Source organism: Ranitomeya imitator, chromosome 8, assembly GCF_032444005.1.
Source record: "Ranitomeya imitator isolate aRanImi1 chromosome 8, aRanImi1.pri, whole genome shotgun sequence".
Taxonomy (NCBI): domain Eukaryota; kingdom Metazoa; phylum Chordata; class Amphibia; order Anura; family Dendrobatidae; genus Ranitomeya; species Ranitomeya imitator.
In genome coordinates, this window is record NC_091289.1 from 117492323 (window position 1) to 117516746 (window position 24424).

The window sequence follows — 24424 nt, forward strand, 5'->3', positions numbered from 1 at the left end:
CTGCATTAGGCCTACAAAATGGGTATGGGGTGGAGAGAGATGGTGTGTTACACTCCAAGGTGTTCCCCAGGTTGCCTTTCCTGAGCTTCTATCTTCAGGCTCTCATTAAATTGTGGTTAAATGGAACAACTGCATTTGGCGTACTAGTTGGTTTGGGGCCTACTATCGGTGTCTGCCACTCCTTGCTGTTCTCCTGGATTCCTGTCCTGAAATTCCATTTTCAGGCTCTCGTTAAGTAGTTGTTAATGTTAGACTGCATTTGGCCTACTAGTTGGGTTGGGGCCTACTATCGGTGTCTGCCACTCCTTGCTGTTCTCCTCCACTGAACAAAGCTGTGCCGCCTGTTTACTACGGTTGCCAATTTTGAACTGCATTTCGACTACTTACTGATTTGGCCCTACTCTCTGTGTCAGCCTCTCATTCCAGTTGTCCTCCACTGCAATGCCCCCTGGTTATTCCTGTGTTACCAATTTTGAACTGCATTTAGCCCACTTTATTCTTTGGGCCTATATCTGTGTTTCCACTTCATCGTGCCCATTGCCCAGCCAGTGATAGATGAGTCTGCTGGTACATTGACCCATAACGCAACATTCCCCGTGCATGCTACACAACAACATTGTGACCCTGCTGAAAGTCAGGTTGCTCTTCCCGCATACCATACCACCTTACACGGGGACAAAGAGGAAGGTGCAGATGAAAGTGCAGGTTCCTTCATCAGGTGGGGGGAGGAATACTAGTTGGCGACGTCACTGGCACAGGGCCTCTCATAGTACGCAAAAGTGTTGCTGCCGGTGGGAGGCACCCCCGCCGTGCAAACACACCGCTGTACTTTGAGGGGCCCTGTGCCAGTGCCAATGCCAACAAGTGGGCCCCCCCTGCTTGCTCAGGATCACAGCACTTGCAAAGTTGAAATACTTACCTCTCCCTGCTCCACTGCCGTGACGTGGTCCAGATTTCCTGGGCCCACTAATTACTTGAACCAGCCCTACCCCACACAACTTTAGCCAAATGACCCCCAATTTCAAATGCCTTCCAATTATTAGAAGGTAAATTACGCTTGACAAGCTTCATTAAGAAGAATGGATGGTTTTGACATTAAAATGGGCACTCTAGGTGTTTTCCTGGCCCCCACTCACTGCCGACTATGCTGCCCCATTGACTTGCATTGGGTTTCGTGTTTCGGTCGATCCCGACTTTACGTCATAATCGGCCGATTTCACTCGACCCGACTTTTGAGATAGTCGGGTTTCGCGAAACCCGGCTCGACTCTAAAAAGGTCAAGGTCGCTCAACTCTACTTATGACCAAAACACAATTGTCTAATATAGTGTATGAGCCTGTTGAGGTTATGTAAAGATACCTGTCATATACTAATTAGTTGCTGATGAGGTGTGGAGATGTTGCTTTTCACCAGACCAGCTATCCCATTAATCATTCTTTAACACCCCTGTGGGTGTAAGTGATTTGATTTGCAAGAGCCGTGTCACCAATGGCTCATTGAAAGACTCTGCCTCCTTGACAATTCCATTCCAATTGACCCATTAAAGCTGGGTCCGCACACCTATCATTGTTGGCGCGCTGTGCATGCCCAGGGCAGTAGCAGCAGTAACGCAGCACTTAACAGCCGTTACTGCAGGCTCTTTACGAATCTCGTGGTTGCCTGAGTCCTACATAACTGCTTCCCCCTGGGCATGCTGAGCATGTCGATGATGCTGTGAATGTAATTTATACTCGGCTTCCCTGTTCATTTCTAGGTAGGTATAGATTTTGCCAACAGGCAGCAGTCATGTCACTCTTTGAAATCATGTCCCTCATGCCCACAGGAGTGTAATAACATAATAAGTTGGACAATTAGTGTGACTTCACAGAACAAATAGTGACATTGAGAAAAAGATGATAGGATCACTAAATACACGCTGGCAGTTTGGGGGGCCTATGGAAGCTGACAGGTACTGTTTAAGTGACAAAGATGCAGATCTGCCCACACATCAACAGATATTCAAATTTCAGCTTCAAATTTTCACCACTCCCTCTCCTTAAACATCCAAAAAGAACAAAGGTACCTTATTATAATCCTCCCTGATTGCCTGCAGTTCCTGGTACTTCTATGGTACTTCTATGTTAAGGTCCTTCTGCATGGTTTGGGGCATACTTTAGAGGCGCATCCAATCGAAAGCTATTCAAAAAGTCAGCATACGGTAAATCATAATTATTTACAAAATTGGCAAAAACATATAATCCTTAGTCAAAGACTTATAAAATATATCTTTTATTTTTCCGTCTAATAACAGGAATTTAAATGCAATACAAAATGCAATGGTTGCTAAATGGGCTATATGGGATACAATTTGAATGCTCCAAGTCACACCATGCAGGGCATCTCTTTGTCTGATCAGGTAATTCACAATTAGCTATAATCATGTGGACCCGTTGAAGCACATTCAGTGCGAAATGGCCGTCGTCCAGACTCCATCACCGCACCCTCCTGTACACCTGATGTCCTAATGGATGTATGCACATTTTCTTTCCAATAAAGAGCATGTTTATACAGCTTCAAACGGGTGAGTGCCGCATATATTTCTCTTCTTCTGCCGTGTGGACAACTATGATTTAGTGTCAGGCTTGTGCAGCCTCCGACCTACACTGCCTGTATCCTCCAAGTAATTTCTTTAGAGATGGCAGAGAAATTTGCAGAACCACCAGCTATAATATTTGAAAAATCACGTGACAGGGGCACCAATTGGAGTGTCTTTTGATGTGCTTCCGCCAGCCATGTGTTAAATGCAGCTGTCAGAGATTGACAGCGCCATTTAAATACTTAACAGATATGCAGCTGTTAGAAGCATATGACAGGTGATAAGATCAGCTGTCATGTGCCGGGAAAGATGCGGGCTCCGTGCTGGAGCCCACATCAAATTCAGGGAGATGACCTTGGACGTAGCTATAAGTTCAAGGTTGTGTAAGGTCAGTATGATTGCAGTGACATTAAATTAGCATTTTAGTTTTTCTTTCTAACCAAGCAGTGAAAAAAATTAAGAAATTTTGTAAAACTAACAAACTAAGTTTATGCTGCTAATACTAATAATAATAACAACTTTATTTCTATACTGCCGGCATATTCCACATCACTTTACAAATCAGAGGTGATGTGCAAACAAAATAAGATATTAAGGAGTAACACATAATTCAAGACATACCAAGAGTAGTAAAGGCCCTCCTTTTAAGCTTACAAACTACTGTATAAGGAAATATGGATGACGCAAAATGAAAAAAAGGCTTACATTGTATAATCTAGCCATGATTATGAAACATAGGGGCATTGAAATGATGCTGCATGAATCAATCATCTGTCACTAAATGTGAAAGTACATGTCATGATTCTGTTGTCTGATAACTTGAGGCCAGGTGCTCCTACTCTGTCCCTAAAGGTATGGGCATCCAAGCAATCTCTTCTCCCCAGGTTACTTCTGATAGTGAAGATGATAGGGCCACATACCTTGCTTTGCTTCAGAATGAGCCCTTATCTGTCCCCTCCCCTCCCAGGGAAGTGGGAAGGAATAGTGTATGTTAACCCTAGAACGCATACCCATAGAAATCTACACATTCACGCACCTGGGGCCTTTTAGGCCTGTTTACAATTATCATGGAATAACTCAAATAAAAATACTTTTCAAAGTTTATTGCAAAGTAAGGATGCATTCCCACTAGCGCAGGGGTCCGCCAGGACGGGATTCCGTAATGGATCTGACCTCCTGGTGACCCCAGCTAAGGTTGGCGGACGCATACCTGGGACCTCGCAGGCCTGCCAGGTTACCGTATATACTCGAGTATAAGCCGACCCGAGTATATGCCGACCCCCCTAATTTTGCCACAAAAAACTGGGAAAACTTATTGACTCGAGTATAAGCCTATGGTGGAAAATGCAGCAGCTACTGGTAAATTTCAAAAATATAAATAGATGCTCCATACTCTTCATTATGGCCTCATAGCTGTGCCATATAGTGCTCTGCACCGTTCATTATTGCCCCATAGCTGTGCCATATAGTGCTCTGCACCGTTCATTATTGCCCCATAGCTGTGCCATATAGTGCTCTGCACCGTTCATTATTGCCCCATAGCTGTGCCATATAGTGCTCTGCACCGTTCATTATTGCCCCATAGCTGTGCCATATAGTGCTCTGCACCGTTCATTATTTCCCCATAGCTGTGCCATATAGTGCTCTGCACCGTTCATTATTGCCCCATAGCTGTGCCATATAGTGCTCTGCGCCGTTCATTATTGCCCTATAGCTGCCATATAGTACTCTGCGCCGTTCATTATTGCCCCATAGATGTACCATAGAAAGCTGTGCCATATAGTGCTCTGCACTGTTCATTATTGCCCCATAGCTGTGCCATATAGTGCTTTGCACCGTTCATTATTGCCCCATAGCTGTGCCATATAGTGCTCTGCACCGTTCATTATTGCCCCATAGCTGCCATATAGTGCTCTGCGCCGTTCATTATTGCCCCATAGCTGCCATATAGTACTCTGCGCCGTTCATTATTGCCCCATAGCTGCCATATAGTGCTCTGCGCCGTTCATTATTGCCCCATAGCTGTGCCATATAGTGCTCTCCGCCGTTCATTATTGCCCCATAGCTGCCATATAGTGCTCTGCGCCGTTCATTATTGCCCCATAGCTGCCATATAGTGCTCTGCACCGTTCATTATTGCCCCATAGCTGCCATATAGTGCTCTGCGCCATTCATTATTGCCCCATAGCTGCCATATAGTGCTCTGCGCCGTTCATTATTGCCCCATAGCTGTGCCATATAGTGCTCTGCACGTTCATTATTGCCCCATAGCTGCCATATAGAGCTCTGCGCCGTTCGTTATTGTCCCTTAGCTGCCATATAGTGCTCTGCACCGTTCATTATTGCCCCATAGCTGTGCCATATAGTGCTCTGCGCCGTTCATTATTTCCCCATAGCTGTGCCATATAGTGCTCTGCACCGTTCATTATTGCCCCATAGCTGTGCCATATAAAGCTGTGCCATTGCTGCTGCAATAAAAAAAAAATAATGCCATACTCACCTCGCTGCTTGCAGATCCCAGCATCTCGTCCCGGCGTCTCTCCGCACTGACTGATCAGGCAGAGGGTGCCGTGCACACTATATGCATCATCGCGCCCTCTGACCTGAACAGTCAGAGCAAGAGGACGCGAAGACAGAGCGGCGCCCGGCGTGTGGAACGCAGACAGGTGAATATTACATACTTACCTGCTCCCGGCGTCCCGCTCCCTCTGCCTGTCACACGGTCTTCGGTGCCGCAGCCTCTTCCTCTATCAGCGGTCACCGGCACCGCTGATTAGAGAAATGAATATGCGGCTCCACCCCTATGGAAGGTGGAGCCGCATATTCATTTCTCTAATCAGCGGCCCCACGTGACCGCTGAACAGGGGAAGAGCTGCAGCACCGAAGACCATGGGACGGGCAGAGGGAGCGTCAGGACCGCCGGGACTAGGTGAGTATGCCTTAGCGCCATCTCCCCCTCACCCGCCGACCCTGCCGCCCACCGTGACTCGAGTATAAGCCGAGAGGGGCACTTTCAGCCCATAATTTTGGGCTGAAAATCTCGGCTTATACTCGAGTATATACGGTACTTGTTTTCTATTTTCTGTAAAATTACTTTAGTTCGAATTTTGAAACTCTAGGTATTCCGCAGGTATATAGTTGTTAGTAATTTCCAGTTGTTCATATATTTTTTATGTTATAGGCATTTCGGTATAACAACCTTTTTTTGGGACTACCCCATATTCCGACATTCATCTCTTCCGACAAGCCTACAGCCTGCAGTGATCCTCAACCTACTGAACAGCCGCACAGCCAGCTCTTCCCTCTCCTAGTGTATCCTCACCCACCCCCTGCAGACTGTGAGCCCTCGCGGGCAGGGTCCTCCCTCCTTATGTACTCGTGTGCCTTGTTATCTGCTCATGTTTAATGTATTTGTCTATATTTGCCCCGTATTCACATGTAAAGCGCCATGGAATAAATGGCGCTATAAAAATGTATAATAATAATAATAATAATAATATTCACGCACCTGGGGCCTATTAGGCCTGTGTGCAAATAACATGGAATAACTCAAATAAAAATACTTTTCTAAATTTATTTTACAATTGCAAGGTAAGGATGCATTCCAACTAGCGCTGTGGTCCGCCAGGAGGGGATCTGTAATGGATCTGACCTCCTGGTGACCCCAACTAAGGCTGGCGGAATCCTGCCATTCCGGCAGCCTTAGCTGGAGTTACCAGGAGGTCAGATCCATTATGGATCCCCTTCTGGCGAACCCCAGAGCTACTGGGAAAACAGCCTAAGATGTGTATATTTCAAAACATATTTATGTGCATAAAACAACAAAAAAGTAAGTAAACGGGCATGTCAAATATAGGCATTCTATATGCAATTTTGTTATGAAAACATTTTTTGGTTGTAGCAAACTTGGTGCAGAAATATTTCTTTGTAACTTTACATATTCCCCCTACAATTCTCGCATATAATTTTTTCAGCTGAATGTTCCTTGCATACATTTTGTCCGCAAGTAGAACAGAAACGCTCCGATTTTCTTTCCTTCTTTGCTGGACAAATATAGCAGCGCTTTCTTTTTTTTCTCTTTGCTCTGGATGTTCCAGAAAGCGTATTCCACATCGGATCATTGCCTCCGTAATTTGCCTTGATAAACATATCATGCTGCTTCTCTCCATCATAGTAGGCATCAAAAGTTCATAACAAGAGACGTCTATTTTTGACAGAACTTTGTCTTTCCTGTTGCCATGGAATTCTAGATTAGTTTGACAATAAACAATTTAGCTATTGAGGGATGACACATCAAGGATATTGGAAAAAAGGGCAACAGGCCAACGTTTAGTCTGCCTTTTGCACAAATACTCTCCAATCATTTCGTCCATCTTGTCGACACCTCCTTTTGTCTTATTATAATGCAGTATGATTTCAGGTTTTTTTTCCTGTCATTGGTGTCAATACTTCCATCCTAATGCATTGTACTCAGTAATATCACAGATTTTTCTTTCTTGGCTTTATAAGACACCATTGTTGCTTGATTGCAGAAACCAAATACACTCTTGTAGATTGTTCGCTGTGCATTGTGCTTCATGATTGGAGGAATTTGGGGGCGGTTTGGCCTCATAGTACCAACAAGTGTAAGTTTCTTTTGAAGCAAAAAGTTGGCCATTTCAAAATTGGTAAAGTAATTATCCATTGTAATATTTTTTCCTGAATTGAAAATTGGTAGAGCAAGTGTTTTACTATGTCGGAACATAGGTCTTTCTGGACTGGAGCATCAGCTTCTTTGCCACAGTAAATCAGACCATTCATCCCATAATAGCTTGCTGAATCGCACATCCAGAAAATTTTTATGCCATACTTAGCTGGCTTACTGGGCATATACTGAATGAATTTGCAGCGTCCCCTAAAGGCAAGAAGTTGCTCGTCCACTGTCACATTATCACTGGAATAGTAAAGCTTTGTACAGTTCTTGATAAAAAGATTCCAGATATAGCTAATAGGGGCTAATTTATCGGTTGCCAACCTCACAGGGCGAGTTCTCTTTTCATCAAAACGAAGGCATCTCCGAATACCCTCAAATCTATTGATGGACATAGTAGCTTTGTAGTGTGGATCTGCAAATGGGTTCTGAAATAACTCTATGATTGGAACATCGTATGATTTTGTCGACCCTGCCAGAAGAGTAAGGCCAATATAGGCATATAGTTCCTCTTTAGTTATATTTTTCCATGTTTTTTTTCTTCCTGACGCGATACGTTTTCCTTCTACGTTAATACACAAAACTATCTCATCTGCAATATCATCCGAAACAAATTTACAGAAAACATCTCTTTTGGACATGAGTTGGGGAATTCCGACAGCTCCTTGAGCAACTCTAATAATGTTATGTGATGGGGTACGTGCAGGAGCCGCAGCAGTACTGTTCCAAAAAATATTTGTTTTAGATGTTCTATTTGAACGTTCTGCTGGATCCACTACTTCTTCATTATCTGAAGAATCGCTGGACGATGAAGTTGATACATTAGCTGGTGGCATGTACTCTTCATCAGACAAAGAAATTTCACTTTCTTCATCACTATTGAAAACAATCTCCTCGATTTCATGGTCAGTCAATCCCCTGGAAGTAGACTGTGCCATTGTAATTTTAGATGTCAGTAAACTAAAAAGAAAAAAAAAATATTACAATCTGGCTTGTGCACTGTAAACACTATGTGATAAGACTCTTTGTTAGGGCCCCAGCACACCAAGGGATATAAAGCAGGTAAAGTGCAGCCCCCCTCCTCTTACCTTCAACAGATCACTTTCTTGTAGTGCAGTAGAAGCCTCTGGTTTTGGAGCTCAGAAAGTTTCTATTTCCAGACAAAAGAAAGCTGACTTCTTCCTCCAAAGTCTCTCCAGCAATTAGGACAAAAAGACATGCGATGAGGTCAGAGACACATGACTTTGTGACAGAGCCTCCCTTCCAAGATCACATGACCATGTTGTCATGCAGAATCCACACTCTTCCCAGCAATAGCAGAGTCATAAAAGTTCTTCCCCAACAACAATACAGACAAAAAGACTGAGTATCACATGTAAACCTAGTACAGGCCTAAAAGGCCCCAGGTGCGTGAATATGGGGTAGTCCCAAAAAAAGGTTGTTATACCGAAATGTCTGTAACATAAAAATATATGAATAACTGGAAATTACTAACAACTATATACCTGAGGATTACCTAGATTTTCAAAATTCTAACTAAAGTACTTTTACAGAAAATAGAGAACAAGTAACTTGGCAGGCCTGCGAGGCCCCAGGTATGCATTCTAGGGTTAATACAAAAACCAGACAAACAAGTAAGGACATATAGGGATAAATGAATATGTCAATCATACAAAATATCCACTCATAGACAACAGAGAGAAACACAGAAGAAAATAGGAAGATAAACGTAATAGTATATGATGGGTACTATGCACACAGCCAAAAATAACCAAGCAACAATCACGGAAAAACTCTCCAAAATGCCTCTACCGAACTCTGAATGCTCCACTCTTTCACCAAGCAGTATAAGTCTTAGCACTATCAATCCAGGTTGCCAGCGGCAAGAATATATAGGAGAGGGGAGTGGCTGATACTGTACAGCAGAGATCCTTCATGCAGAAAACTTCAGAGACTCAAAGCTGAACAGTTTAACCCCTGCACTGCTGAAAGAATCCTGCACCATTTAATATGAAGGAGAAATCCTTCTATTCAGTGCAGGAGTGCGTAAATTCATAGTTCTGGAGATGGAGGTGGGATCTTTGGATTATAGAAAAAGTTAGTCTTAGGTCATTAGCAGAGTGGACAGCCTTGGCAGGGTGGTAGACATAAATGAGGGAGAAGAAGTTGGGCTGTGCATAATTGTGAACAGCTTTGTGGGTGGGTGATAAGTTTATATTGTATTCTGTAGCAAATGAGCAACCAAGTTTGACTGGCACAGAATGGAGTTATTGATGTAACAGCTGAAACGAAATATGACCCTGACTGCTGCATTCAGGATAGATTGGAGAAGGGAGAATTTAGTAAGAGTTGTAGTAGTCCAAACGAGAATGAATCACAGCAACAGTAAAAGTTTTCGCACAGTCAAAGGTAAGAAAAGGTTGAAATTCTTGAAACGTTTTTGAGGTGCAGCTGATGTAAGGATAAATAGGATATAAATAGTGATGCGCAAAGGTGCTCTGATAAGGTGTTATCTGAGCATGCTTGTGTGCTAATAGAGTATCTTCGGCATGCTTGAAAACAATGTCCGAATAGCCGTATATGCAGAGTTTTATGTTGTAAGCATGGACCTATAATGGATGAAGTCTTTGGCCAATTTTTTTTTCCATAGATTTTCAGCACACCCAAACACTGCTAAAGTAAACACATATGCGGCATGTGCCAGGCAGGTGCGGATTGAGAATGAAATTCAGCCCTGGCATTTGAAATCAGACAGGCCATGCTGTTCTCATCCCCAAGCACCAAATGGGATAAATTACTAATATTACCCTTCATGGAGGAAAGCAATATTTACTACTAGACCAATATTGCTAATGATACCTCCATCACAACTCTTAACAGTATTGGTGTCTTGAGAACCCAGATTCTGTTAGCAATGAAGCAGACAAGGTGGCCCACAACCAGAGCGGCCCATCTGGCATTTGCCAGAATTGCCAGATGGCCAGTCCGGCCCTGGTGCCAGGGTAGCCATTGTCTGTGCTAATTCAGGACATGATAAAAATGAGATTGGAGCTGATGGTGACTGTAAATTCTTCCTCAATTGCTCGGTATTTATGGCACTAAAATTTCTGTATGTCTGAAAGTTAAGAAGGTTGTGGTAAGAGCGTGAGCGTTAGTAAAATCACACACTAAGCAAAGTCAAGAGAAGACCAGGTCCTGTGTATTTCTACTTTCATGTATAGGAGAGTTGGCAAGCTGTGAATGGCTTAGAGAGGAGGTTAGAGATAAAAGATGAGTGGCATATGTAGGAGGAATTATATCAGTATAGATTTTAAAGTCCCCCATAAAGAGAGTGGGAATGCAGCAGCACAGAAATTAGTGAAACCAGGTTGCAAAGTGATCCTGGGACTGATGGCATTAGACATTGTGTTGTCATGTTTTGAGACCTGTAACATTTTATATTTCTATTTACAAAAAAAGAAAATTGGAGCTGTGTGATGGGTTATTTTTTCAATGGCAAGCTGACATTTCTAATGAGAACATTTTGGGGTAGACAATATTTTATCATTACTTATTGCATTTTGTAACAGAGCTGCATTAAAAATGGAAAATCTGACTTTTTTTATTTTAACTTGTATTATATGTTTTAATTAATTTAATATTTTGGATAGATTGAACTTTTACAAATGCAATTATACCAAATGTATTCATTTTTAATTATTGAAAGCAATTTGCATTTATGGGGTAATAGATAAAAAAAGGCTCTAACTCTTAAATTTGTCCTTTTAAAGAATGTACTTAATTTTTTAACATGATAAAAAATGATATTTCAATAAGACAACAAATGTAGTGTGAACCTAGACTGAGATTATTAAAGGGACTCTGTCACCTGAATTTGGCGGGACTGGTTTTGGGTCATATGGGCGGAGTTTTCGGGTGTTTGATTCACCCTTTCCTTACCCGCTGGCTGCATGCTGGCTGCAATATTGGATTGAAGTTCATTCTCTGTCCTCCATAGTACACGCCTGCGCAAAGCAATCTTGCCTTGCGCAGGCGTGTACTATGGAGGACAGAGAATGAACTTCAATCCAATATTGCAGCCAGCATGCAGCCAGCGGGTAAGGAAAGGGTGAATCAAACACCTGAAAACTCCGCCCATATGACCCAAAACCAGTCCCGCCAAATTCAGGTGACAGAGTCCCTTTAAGCATAAATACTTGAGAATAAGTCCTATTTATTTTCCTCTAGAAAAAAGAAAGAAATGTGCTCGTGCACATAATCCAAAATTTGCTGAAGTCACAGATCTAAAGGAAGCTTATTACAGCAATGATGAAGCTACCATAAAGTGTAACAGAGGATACAAGATGTACGGCAAGGCAACAATCCGTTGTATTGACGGAATATGGGAACAACCTCCAGAGTGCTACGGTAAGTTTTTCTGTTCTTTAACATATATTTTTAATATATAGACATTTTTTAAATAATTATTCATATATATATTTTAAATGTTGTGCTGATTAATTTCAGTCGATTGGTTATCTTTATTAACCCCTTCATGACCCAGCCTATTTTGTCCTTAAAGACCTTGCTGTTTTTTGCAATTCTGACCAGTGTCCCTTTATGAGGTAATAACTCAGGAACGCTTCAACGGATCCTAGCGGTTCTGAGATTGTTTTTTCGTGACATATTGGGCTTCATGTTAGTAGTAAATTATTTGTGATAAAAACGGAAATTTGGCGAAAATTTAGAAAATTTCGCAATTTTCACATTTTGAATTTTTATTCTGTTAAACCAGAGAGTTATGTGACACAAAATAGTTAATAAATAACATTTCCCACATGTATACTTTACATCAGCACAATTTTGGAAACAAAATTTTTTTTGCTAGGAAGTTATAAGGGTTAAAATTTGACCAGCGATTTCTCATTTTTACAACGAAATTTACAAAACCATTTTTTTTAGGGACCACCTCACATTTGAAGTCAGTTTGAGGGGTCTATATGGCTGAAAATACCCAAAAGTGACACCATTCTAAAAATGCACCCCTAAAGGTACTCAAAACCACATTCAAGAAGTTTATTAACCCTTCAGGTACTTCACAGCAGCAGAAGCAACATGGAAGGAAAAAATGAACATTTAACTTTTTAGTCACAAAAATTATCTTTTAGCAACAATTTTTTTATTTTCCCAATGGTAAAAGGAGAAACTGAACCACGAAAGTTGTTGTCAATTTGTCCTGAGTACGCTGATACCTCATATGTTGGGGTAAACCACTGTTTGGGCGCACGGCAGGGCTTGGAAGGGAAGGAGCGCCATTTGACTTTTTGAATGAAAAATTGGCTCCACTCTTTAGCAGACACCATGTCACGTTTGGAGAGCCCCCGTGTGCCTAAAAATTGGAGCTCCCCCACAAGTGACCCCATTTTGGAAACTAGACGCCCCAAGGAACTTATCTAGATGCATAGTGAGCACTTTGATCCCCCAGGTGCTTCACAAATTGATCCGTAAAAATGAAAAAGTACTTTTTTTTCACAAAAAAATTTTTTAGCCTCAATTTTTTCATTTTCACATGGGCAACAGGATAAAATGGATCCTAAAATTTGTTGGGCAATTTCTCCTGAGTACACCAATACCTCACATGTGGGGGTAAACCACTGTTTGGGCACATGGTAAGGCTCGGAAGGGAAGGAGCGCCATTTGACTTTTTGAATGAAAAATTATCTCCATCGTTAGCGGACACCATGTCGCGTTTGGAGAGCCCCTGTGTGCCTAAACATTGGAGCTCCCCCACAAGTGACCCCATTTTGGAAACTAGACCCCCCAAGGAACTTATCTAGATGCCTAGTGAGCACTTTAAACCCCCAGGTTCTTCACAAATTGATCTGTAAAAATGAAAAAGTACTTTTTTTTCACAAAAAAAAATTTTTCGCCTCATTTTTTTCATTTTCACATGGGCAATAGGATAAAATGGATCATAAAATTTGTTGGGCAATTTCTCCCGAGTACGCCGATACCTCATATGTGAGGGTAAACCACTGTTTGGGCACAGGGCAGGGCTCGGAAGGGAAGGCGCGCCATTTGACTTTTTGAATGGAAAATTAGCTCCAATTGTTAGCGGACACCATGTCGCGTTTGGAGAGCCCCTGTGTGCCTAAACATTGGAGCTCCCCCACAAGTGACCCCATTTTGGAAACTAGACCCCCCAAGGAACTTATCTAGATGCATATTGAGCACTTTAAACCCCCAGGTGCTTCACAGAAGTTTATAACGAAGAGCCATGAAAATAAAAAATAATTTTTCTTTCCTCAAAAATGATTTTTTAGCCTGGAATTTCCTATTTTGCCAAGGGTAAAAGGAGAAATTGGACCCCAAATGTTCTTGTCCAGTTTGTCCTGAGTATGCTGATACCCCATATGTGGGGGTAAACCACTGTTTGGGCGCACGGCAAGGCTCGGAAGGGAAGGCACGCCATTTGGCTTTTTAAATGGAAAATTAGCTCCAATCATTAGCGGACACCATGTCACGTTTGGAGAGCCCCTGTATGCCTAAACATTGGAGATCCCCCACAAATTACCCCATTTTGGAAACTAGACCCCCAAAGGAACTAATCTAGATGTGTGGTGAGGACTTTGAACCCCCAAGTGCTTCGCAGAAGTTTATAACGCAGAGCCATGAAAAAAAAAAAAAATGTTCTCAAAAATGATCTTTTAGCCTGCAATTTTTTATTTTCCCAAGGGTAACAGGAGAAATTTGACCCCAAAAGTTGTTGTCCAGTTTCTCCTGAGTACGCTGATACCCCATATGTGGGGGTAAACCACTGTTTGGGCACATGCCGGGGCTCGGAAGTGAAGTAGTGATGTTTTGAAATGCAGACTTTGATGGAATGCTCTGTGGGCGTCACGTTGCGTTTGCAGAGCCCCTGATGTGGCTAAACAGTAGAAACCCCCCACAAGTGACCCCATTTTGGAAACTAGACCCTGAAAGGAACTTATCTAGATGTGTGGTGAGCACTTTGAACCCCCAAGTGCTTTACAGAAGTTTACAACGCAGAGCCGTGAAAATAATAAATATGTTTTCTTTCCTCAAAAATAATTATTTAGCCCAGAATTTTTTAATTTTCCCAAGGGTTACAGGAGAAATTGGACCCCAAAAGTTGTTGTCCAGTTTCTCCTGAGTACGCTGATATCCCATGTGTGGGGGTAAACCACTGTTTGGGCACACGTCGGGGCTCAGAAGGGAAGTAGTGACTTTTGAAATGCAGACTTTGATGGAATGGTCTGCGGGCGTCACATTGCGTTTGCAGAGCCCCTGGTGTGCCTAAACAGTAGAAACCCCCCACAAGTGACCCCATTTTAGAAACTAGACCCCCAAGGAACTTATCTAGATATGTAGTGAGCACTTTGAACCCCCAAGTGCTTCACAGACGTTTACAACGCAGAGCCGTGAAAATAAAAAATCATTTTTCTTTCCTCAAAAATGATGTTTTAGCAAGCATTTTTTTATTTTCACAAGGGTAACAGGAGAAATTGAACCCCAGTAATTGTTGCGCAGTTTATCCTGAGTATGCTGGTACCCCATATGTGGGGGTAAACCACTGTTTGGGCACACGTCGGGGCTCGGAATTGAGGGAGCACCATTTGACTTTTTGAATACAAGATTGGCTGGAATCAATGGTGGCGCCATGTTGCGTTTGGAGACCCCTGATGTGCCTAAACAGTGGAAACCCCTCAATTCTACCTCCAACACTAACCCCCCCACACCCCTAACCCTAATCCCAACTGTAGCCATAACCCTAATCACAACCCTAACCACAACCCTAATTCCAACCCTAACTCTAAGGCTATGTGCCCACGTTGCGGATTCGTGTGAGATTTTTCAGCATCATTTTTGAAAAATCCGCGGGTAAAAGGCACTGCGTTTTACCTGCGGATTTTCCGCGGATTTCCAGTGTTTTTTGTGCGGATTTCATCTGCGGATTCCGCACGGTATTTTCCGCACAATGGGCACAGCGGATTTGGCTTTCCATAGGTTTACTTGGTACTGTAAACCTGATGGAACACTGCTGCGAATCCGCAGCGGCCAATCCGCTGAGGATCTGCAGCCAATTCCGCACCGTGTGCACATAGCCTAATTCTAAAGGTATGTGCACACGCTGCGGAAAATGCTGCGGATCCGCAGCAGTTTCCCATGAGTTTACAGTTCAATGAAAACCTATGGGAAACAAAAATCGCTGTACACATGCTGCAGAAAAACTGCACGGAAACGCAACGGTTTACATTCCGCAGCATGTCTCTTCTTTCTGCGGATTCTGCAGCGGTTTTACAACTGCTCCAATAGAAAACCGCAGTTGTAAAACCGCAGTGAAATGCGCAGAAAAAACATGGTAAATCCGCCATAAATCCGCAGCGGTTTAGCACTGTGGATTTATCAAATCCGCAGCGGAAAAATCCGCAGAGGACCAGAATACGTGTGCACATACCAAAACCCTAACCCTAGCCCTAACCCTATCTCTAGCCCTAACCCTAGCCCTAACCCTAGCCCTAACCCTAACCCTAACCCTAGCCCTAACCCTAACCCTAGCCCTAACCCTAACCCTAGCCCTAACTCTACCCCTAGCCCTAACCCTACCCCTAACCCTACCCCTACCCCTAACCCTAGCCCTATTCTAACATTAGTGGGAAAAAAAAAATTCTTTATTTTTTTATTGTCCCTACCTATGGGGGTGACAAAGGGGGGGGTCATTTATCATTTTTTTATTTTGATCACTGGGATAAATTATATCTCAGTGATCAAAATGCACTTTGAACGAATCTGCCGGCCGGCAGATTCGGCGGTCGCACTGCGCATGCGCCCGCCATTTTGGAAGATGGCGGCGCCCAGGGAGAAGACGGACGGACCCCGGCAGGATCGGTAAGTATGATGGGGTGGGGAGCACGGGGGGGGGATCGGAGCATGGGGGGTGGATCGGAACGCGGGAGGGGTGGAACGGAGCACGGGGGGGTGGAACGGAGCACGGGGGTGGAACGGAGCACAGGGGGGGTGGAACGGAGCACGGGGGGGGGTGGATCGGAGTGCAGGGGGGGTTATTGGAGCACGGGGGGTGATTGGATCATGGGGGTGAGCGGACAAGAGCACGGGGGGAGCGGAGCACAGGACGGAGGAGAGCGGGGCAGTGTACCGGACAGATCGGAGGGCTGGGGGGGCGATCGGTGGGGTGGGGTGGGGGCACATTAGTATTTCCAGCCATGGCCGATGATATTGCAGCATCGGCCATGGCTGGATTGTAATATCTCACCCGTTATAATAGGTGAAATATTACAAATCGCTCTGATTGGCAGTTTCACTTTCAACAGCCAATCAGAGCGATCGTAGCCACGGGGGGGGGGTGAAACTACCACTCCCCCTGCCCCTGCAGATCGGGTGAAATGGGAGTTAACCCTTTCACCCGATCTGCAGGGACGCGATCTTTCCATGACACCACATAGGCATCATGGGTCGGATTGGCACCGACTTTCATGACGCCTACGTGGCGTCATGGGTCGGGAAGGGGTTAAAAAGCCATCAAAATATTGCCAAAAGTCAACAAAACCTCTTACTACTTCAATAATACTTTATGTACCTGCCTATTCAGAATGTGCTATTCAAAAATATATTTATTTTTAACATAACTGATGTAAAACATGAATAGTGAGAATCCGACAGATTTTTCACACATGCAAAAATGGTCCTATTGTCATCAGTGTTATCCAATTCTCATTAATGCTTGGCCAGTGTGTCAGTCTATAACATCACCAGTCATTCATTGATGTTAAAAAACAAAAAGTAAAGGCTGCTCCTATTGAATGCAATGGTAATTACAGAGAGTTTATGGATTTCAGATTGATGACATCAGTGTGCAGTCTGTGATTGTCATAGTTACATAGTTACATAGTTATTAACCCCTTTCTGACCTAGGACGGGATAGTAGGACGGTGAGCCCGCATCAAAGCCGGGACATGTCAGCTGTTTTAAATGCCGCTGCCAAACGCAGACAGCGGCATTTAACTACAGCTTCCGGCCGGGCGGCCGGAAATGACGTCATCGCCGACCCCGTCACATGATCGGGGGTCGGTGATGCGTCAGGATGGTAACCATAGAGGTCCTGGAGACCTCTATGGTTACTGATCACCAGTGGCTGTGAGCGCCACCCTGTGGTTGGCGCTCACAGCACACGTGCATTTCTGCTACATAGCAGCGATCAGCAGATCGCTGCTATGTAGCAGAGCCGATCATGCTGTGCCTGCTTCTAGCCTCCCATGGAGGCTATTGAAGCATGGCAAAAGTAAAAAAAAAAAGTTAAAAAAAATGTGAAAAAAATAAAAAAAAATATTAAAGTTTAAATCACCCCCCTTTCGCCCCAATCAAAATAAATCAATAAAAAAAAATAAAATCTACACATATTTGGTGTCGCCACGCTCATAATCACCCGATCTATCAATTAAAAAAAGCATTAACGTGATCACTAAATGGCGTAGCGAGAAAAAATTCGAAATGCCAAAATTACGTTTTTTAGGTCGCCGCGACATTGCATTAAAATGCAATAACGGGCGATCAAAAGAATGTATCTGCACCAAAATGCTATCATTAAAAATGTCATCTCGGCACACAAAAAATAAGCCCTCAACCGACCCCAGATCGCGAAAAATGGAGACGCTATGAATATCGGAAAATGGCGCAATTTTATTTTTTTTTAGCAAAGTTTGGAATTTTTTTTCACCACTTAGATAAAAAATAACCTAGTCATGTTAGGTGTCTATGAACTCGTACTGACCTGGAGAATCATAATGGCAGGTCAGTTTTAGCATTTAGTGAACTTAGCAAAAAAGCCAAACAAAAAACAAGTGTGGGATTGCACTTTTTTTGCAATTTCACCGCACTTGGAATTTTTTTCCTGTTTTCTAGTACACGACATGCTAAAACCAATGATGTCGTTCAAAAGTACAACTTGTCCCGCAAAAAAAAAGCCCTCACATGGCCAAATTGACGGAAAAATTAAAAAGTTATGGCTCTCGGAAAGAGGGGAGTGAAAAACAAACACGGTGAAACGAAAAATCCCAAGGTCATGAAGGGGTTAAGGTTGAATGAAGACTATAAGTCTATCTAGTTCAACCCATAGCCTAACCTTACATGCCCTAACATGTTGATCCAGAGAAAGGCAAAAAAAAAACATGTTGCAAAGAGCAAGCTCCACATTGGGGAAAAAAATTCCTTCCCGACTCCACATACGGCAATCAGACTAGTTCCCTGGATCAACGACCCATCAAGGAATCTAGTGTATATACCCTGTAACATTATACTTTTCCAGAAAGGTATCCACTCCCCTATTAAATTTAAGTAATGAATCACTCATTACAACATCATACGGCAGAGAGTTCCATAGTCTCACTGCTCTTACAGTAAATAATCCACGTCTGTTATTATGCCTAAACCTTCTTTCCTCCAGACGTAGAGGATGCCTTGTCCCTGTTTCAGGTCTATGATTAAAAAGATCATCAGAAAGGTCTTTGTACTGTCCCCTCATATATTTATACATTAAAATAAGATCACCCCTTAGTCTTCGTTTTTACAAACTAAATAGCCCCTAGTGTAATAATCTATCTTGGTATTGCAGACCCCCCAGTCCTCTAATAACCTTGGTTCCTCTTCTCTGCACCCGCTCTAGTTCAGCTATGTCTTTCTTTTACACCGGAAACCAGAACTGTGCACAATATTCTAAGTGTGGTCAAACTAGTGACTTGTATAGAGGTAAAATTATATTCTCCTCATGAGCATCTATGCCTCTTTTAATGCATCCCATTATTTTATTTGCCTTTATAGCAGCTGCCTGACACTGGCCACTGAATGAGTTTGTCATCCACCCTTTTGTCATCCACTCTCTTTCATTGACGGTTTTGCCCAGAGTTTTAGAATTAAGCACATAATTATACATCTTATTACTTCTACCCAAGTGCATGACCTTACATTTATCCCCATTAAAGCTCATTTGCCATTTATTAGCCCAAGCTTCTAGTTTACATAAATCATCCTGTTATATAAAATTGTCCTCCTCTGTATTGATTACCCTGCAGAGTTTAGTGTCATCTGCAAATATTGAAATTCTACTCTGAATGCCCCCTACAAGGTCATTAATAAATATGTTAAAAAGAAGAGGGCCCAATACTGACCCCTGTGGTACCCCACTGCTAACCACTACCCAGTCCGAGTGTGCTCCATTAATAACCACCCTTTGTTTCCTATCCCTGAGCCAGCTCTCAACCCACTTGCACATATTTTCCCCTATCCCCATTATTCTCATTTTATGTATCAACCTTTTGTGTGGCACCGTATGAAAAGCTTTTGAAAAGTCCATATACACTACATCCACTGGGTTCCCTTGGTCCAGTCCGGAACTTACCTCTTCATAGAAACTGATCAGATTAGTCTGACATGAACGGTCCCTAGTAAACCCGTGCTGATACTGGGTCATGAGGTTATTCCTCTTCAGATGCTCCAGTATAGCATCCCTTAGAATGCCCTCCAGGATTTTACCCACAGTAGAGGTTAAGCTTACTGGCCTATAATTTCCGAGTTCAGTTTTTGTCCCCTTTTTGAATATTGGCACCACATTTGCTATATGCCAGTCCTGTGGTACAGACCCTGTTATTATGGAGTCTTTAAAGATTAAAAATAAATACTTAATTCCTGCAGTACTCGGGGGTGTATTCCATCCGGGCCCGGAGATTTGTCAATTTTAGTGATTTTTAGATGCCGCTGCACTTCCTGCTGGGTTAAGCAGCTGACATTAAATTGGGAATTTTTATCACTAGTCATTTTGTCTGCCATGGGATTTTCTTGTGTAAATACTGATGAAAAAATTCATTTAGCATATTGGCTTTTTCCTCATCCTCATCCACCATTTCACCCAGACTATTGTTAAGGGGGCCAACACTATCATTTTTTAGTTTCTTACTATTTATGTAGTTAAAGAATATTTTAGGACTATTTTTACTCTCTCTGGCAATGAGTCTCTCTGTCTCAATCTTTGCTGCCTTGATTTGCTTTTTACAGAATTTTTTTATTTTTTGTATTTATTTAATGCCTCCTCACTACCTACTTCCTTTAATTCTCTAAATGCTTTCTTTTTGTCACTTATTGCGCCCCTTACAGCTCTATTTAGCCATATTGGTTTCCTCCTATTTCTAGTATGTTTATTCCCATACGGTATATACTGTTCACAGGTCCTATCCAGGATGCTAATAAATGTCTCCCATTTTCTTTGTGTATTTTTATGTCTCAAGATATCGTCCCAGTTAATTGCACCAAGATCCTCTCTCATCCGTTGGAAATTTGCCCTCCTGAAGTTTAGTGTCCATGTAACCCCTCTGATACACATCTTTTTAAAGGATACATGAAAGCTTATTATTATGTGATCGCTATTTCCCAAGTGACCCCCAACCCTTATATTTGCTATGCGGTCTGGCCTGTTGGTTGATATTAGGTCTAGCAGTGCCCCCCTTCTTGTTGGGTCCTGAACCAGTTGTGAAAGGTAATTGTCTCTCTCATAGTTGTCAAAAACCGATTATCTTTGCTGGAACGGCAGGTTTCTGCTTCCCATTCTATTTCAGGGTAGTTGAAGTACCCCATAATAATGACTTCTCCTTGAGTCGCAGCTTCATCTATTTGCTTTACGAGGATATTCTCCATTGCTTCCATTATTTTTGGAGATTTATAACAAACCCCTATCAGTAATTTATTATTTTTCCCCCTCCCCTTATCTCCACCCACAGGGATTCTACATTTTCATTAAATTCACCTATATTATCACGCAGGATGGGTTTTAAGGATGATTTTACATATAGACACACCCCACCCCCTCGCTTATCTGAACAGGCTATAGCCCTGCAAGTTAACAGCCCAGTTATGGCTCTCATCCAGTCATTGACGTATAGACTTAGACCGGGGTCACACTTGGAAGTGCAATGCAAGAAACTCACGCGAGTCACTCGCACAAATACCCGGCACTGCCGCCGGCACTCGGGAGAGGAGCGTGCAGCTGCATATATTTCTATGCACCATGTATTTCTATGCAGCTGAACGCTCCAGTCCTGAGTGCCGGCGGCAGTGCCAGGTATTGGTGTGAGTGACTCGTGCGAGTTTCTCGCATTGTACTCGCAAATGTGACCCGGCCTTAAATGCCCAATTTTGATCAATGACTCCTAAATGGACATTTCTCAAGGAGTTATTTTCCGAATAACTGGTCCAAAAAAAAATTGCTTGATTTTGTAGAAACATGAGTGCATTTTTAAGGTGAATTCGGTAAGCCCATTGGGATTAAATGAGAATTTAGTTTTAGCCAATTATGAGACCATTTTGATTTGAAATATAGTATAAAACATTTAACAGCTATTTATTATTAAAAATCTGGCTTTTATTCTTATGTGATAACTTGCTATATCTTACTTAGTGATGAAAATTAGTGTTCTCCATAATATTTAAGGGGAGAAGAATTTATTTTTGTTATAGATATGATTGTAAAAATCATTCAAGTTCTCATACTTATCATCGTGAATACTGAAGCAAGCCTAGCAATCTATTAAACTTTACATGACCCTTAGATGCTTGGACCCCCTGGTTTGCAAACAGGTAATTAAAGCTTTCCTAGGAATATGGAGGGTGACAGATTTTTGACCCTGGCCTGCATGTGCTTCATATGCAAACAGACTGATGTGAGCTTCTTTGTTCCATTCAAATTATTGTGAATGTTGAGCTTTTTATGAATGGCATAGATATGATAGATATGAAAGTTAGATTTTCATAGTCATGACCAAGGGGCAACATAAAACATTGCCTTAGGTCGCTGGGCTGTGACGATAACTCCTTCAAATTAAATAATACACAGATGGATGATGCAATCCATGCTATGTTTCCTATCTATATACAGGTATAATCGTGGTAGGAAACATGACAATAAGTTCTCCCTCCTAGGACCTCCAGGGGAAAAGATATTAAAGAATTTTGGAATCTCATAATTTTCTAACACTAAGGCATATCCTATGGTTTTCTGAAGACCATAACTGCTGTTAGTCATCATTGAGGAGGTATATGGGTGTAACTTGGGTAAATAAAAAACAAATGCCAAATTATAATCTTTGTTACTCCTGGGAGATGCAGTTTACAGTAGTTCTGTACATTGCCTATCCAAAAACAAAAAGCTCTACTTTAGAAAAGTCAGAACGATCTCTACGACATCAGCTTTTGTACATTTCTTCTGTTTATCATTTTATTTTATGCAATTGTTCATAATTTACGGTTAGTCCATTTTTTAACATCTTTGTATAAACACTACCTACTATTTCATATTAACCCCTTAACGACCAGGGGTATTTTTGGATTTGCATTTTTATTTTGTGCTCCCCTTATTCCCATAGCAAAAACTTTTGTATTTTTTGGTCAAAATGGCCATGTGAGGGCTTATTTTTGGTGCAACTACAGGGTGGGCCATTTATATGGATACACCAAAATAAAATGGGAATGGTTGGTGATATCAACTTCCTGTTTGTGGCACATTAGTATATGGGAGGGGGGAAACTTTTCAAGATGGGTGGGTGACCAAGGCAGCCATTTTGAAGTCAGCCGTTTTGGATCCAACTTTTTTTTTAAATGGGAAGAGGGTCATGTCACACATCAAACCTATGGAGAATTTGACAAGAAAAATAATGGTGTGCTTGGTTTTAACGTAACTTTATTTTTTTCTCTTGCATGAGTTATTTACAAGTTTACAACCACTTATAAAATCTGTTAACAATGCTGCCCATTGTGTTGGATTGTTAATGCAACTCTCTTCTCCCACTCTTGACACACTGATAGCAATACCGCAGAAGAAATGCTAGCACAGGCCTCCAGTATCCATTGTTTCAGATGCTGCACATCTCATATCTTCACAGCATACACAATTGCCTTCAGATGACCCTAAAGATAAAAGTCTAAAGGCTCCCAGGCTTTCTAGGAAAGTTCCCACGATCTATGAACAGCCAGCAGAGGGCGCCTCACCGCAAATGCAGGGAAATATAGGTCATTGACCTACTTTACCTTCATTCCCTAGGGTTTTGCAGCGAGGAGTAGCGTTGCATTAGCAGTACTCCTGGCTGCAAAATGTTTTAACCCCTTCAGAAGGATTTACATTGTTGGACTTTACAGATCTGCGAAAGGTATGTATATTGTTGGTTTATTATGTTTTTTTTGTTACAGAACGAGGGTCTTCAGTGATTGGATTGGGCGTTAAATAAAATATTACAACAACCTTTGTTTTTATTTCATTAAAATAATTTTTAATAATGTGTGTGTGTTTTTTTTAACCCTTTCATTCAATTGGATTAATAATGGATAGGTGTCATAATTGACGCCTCTCCATTATTAATTAGGCTTAATGTCACCTTACAATAGCAAGGTGGCATTAACCCTTCATTACCCCATATCCCACCGCTACACGGGAATGGGAAGAGAGTGGCCAAGTGCCAGAATAGGCGCATCTTCCAGATGTGCCTTTTCTGGGGTGGCTGGGGGCAGATGTTTTTAGCCAGGGGGGGCAATAATCATGGACCCTCTCCAGGCTATTAATATCTGCCCTCAGTCACTGGCTTTACTACTCTGGCGGAGAAAATTGCGCGGGAGCCCACGCCAATTTTTTCTGCCATTTAACCCTTTATTTTAAGAGCTAGAATGGCCAAATTTTGCATATACACACTACTAACATTAGTAGTGTGGATTATGCAAAAAAAAATGGTGATATGAGATGGTTTACTGTATGTAAACCAGGTCTCATATCATGTCGGGTTTAGGAAGGAGAAAGCAAAAGCCGGTAATTGAATTACCAGCTTTCTGCTATATCGCGGCTGTATGAAGCAATAATATATATACATATATGTGTCTACTGATATATATATATATATATATATATATATATATATATATATATCTATACCTATTCTATGTGTAGACATTTATTCTACCTATTCTATTGTAAGCTGTCAGTGTGATTTTACTGTACAGCGCACAGAATTACCGGCTTTTCTCTCTAACACCGCTGCGTATTTCTCGCAAGTCACACTGCTGGTCCATGTGTAATCCGTATTTTTGGGGCTTCCATAGACTTTCATTGGCGT

General features: G+C 42.2%; 1 protein-coding gene across 2 annotated transcripts in view; it reads left to right on the plus strand.

Moving 5' to 3' along the window:
• The window catches only part of CFH (complement factor H), a 906401-nt gene that overhangs the window by 376859 nt on the left and 505118 nt on the right, over window positions 1-24424 (plus strand). For both annotated transcript variants that reach the window (XM_069737284.1, XM_069737285.1), the window contains exon 15: window positions 11493-11672. In XM_069737284.1, coding sequence (XP_069593385.1) covers window positions 11493-11672 — 180 coding nt within the window. The remainder of the gene's footprint in view (window positions 1-11492; window positions 11673-24424) is intronic.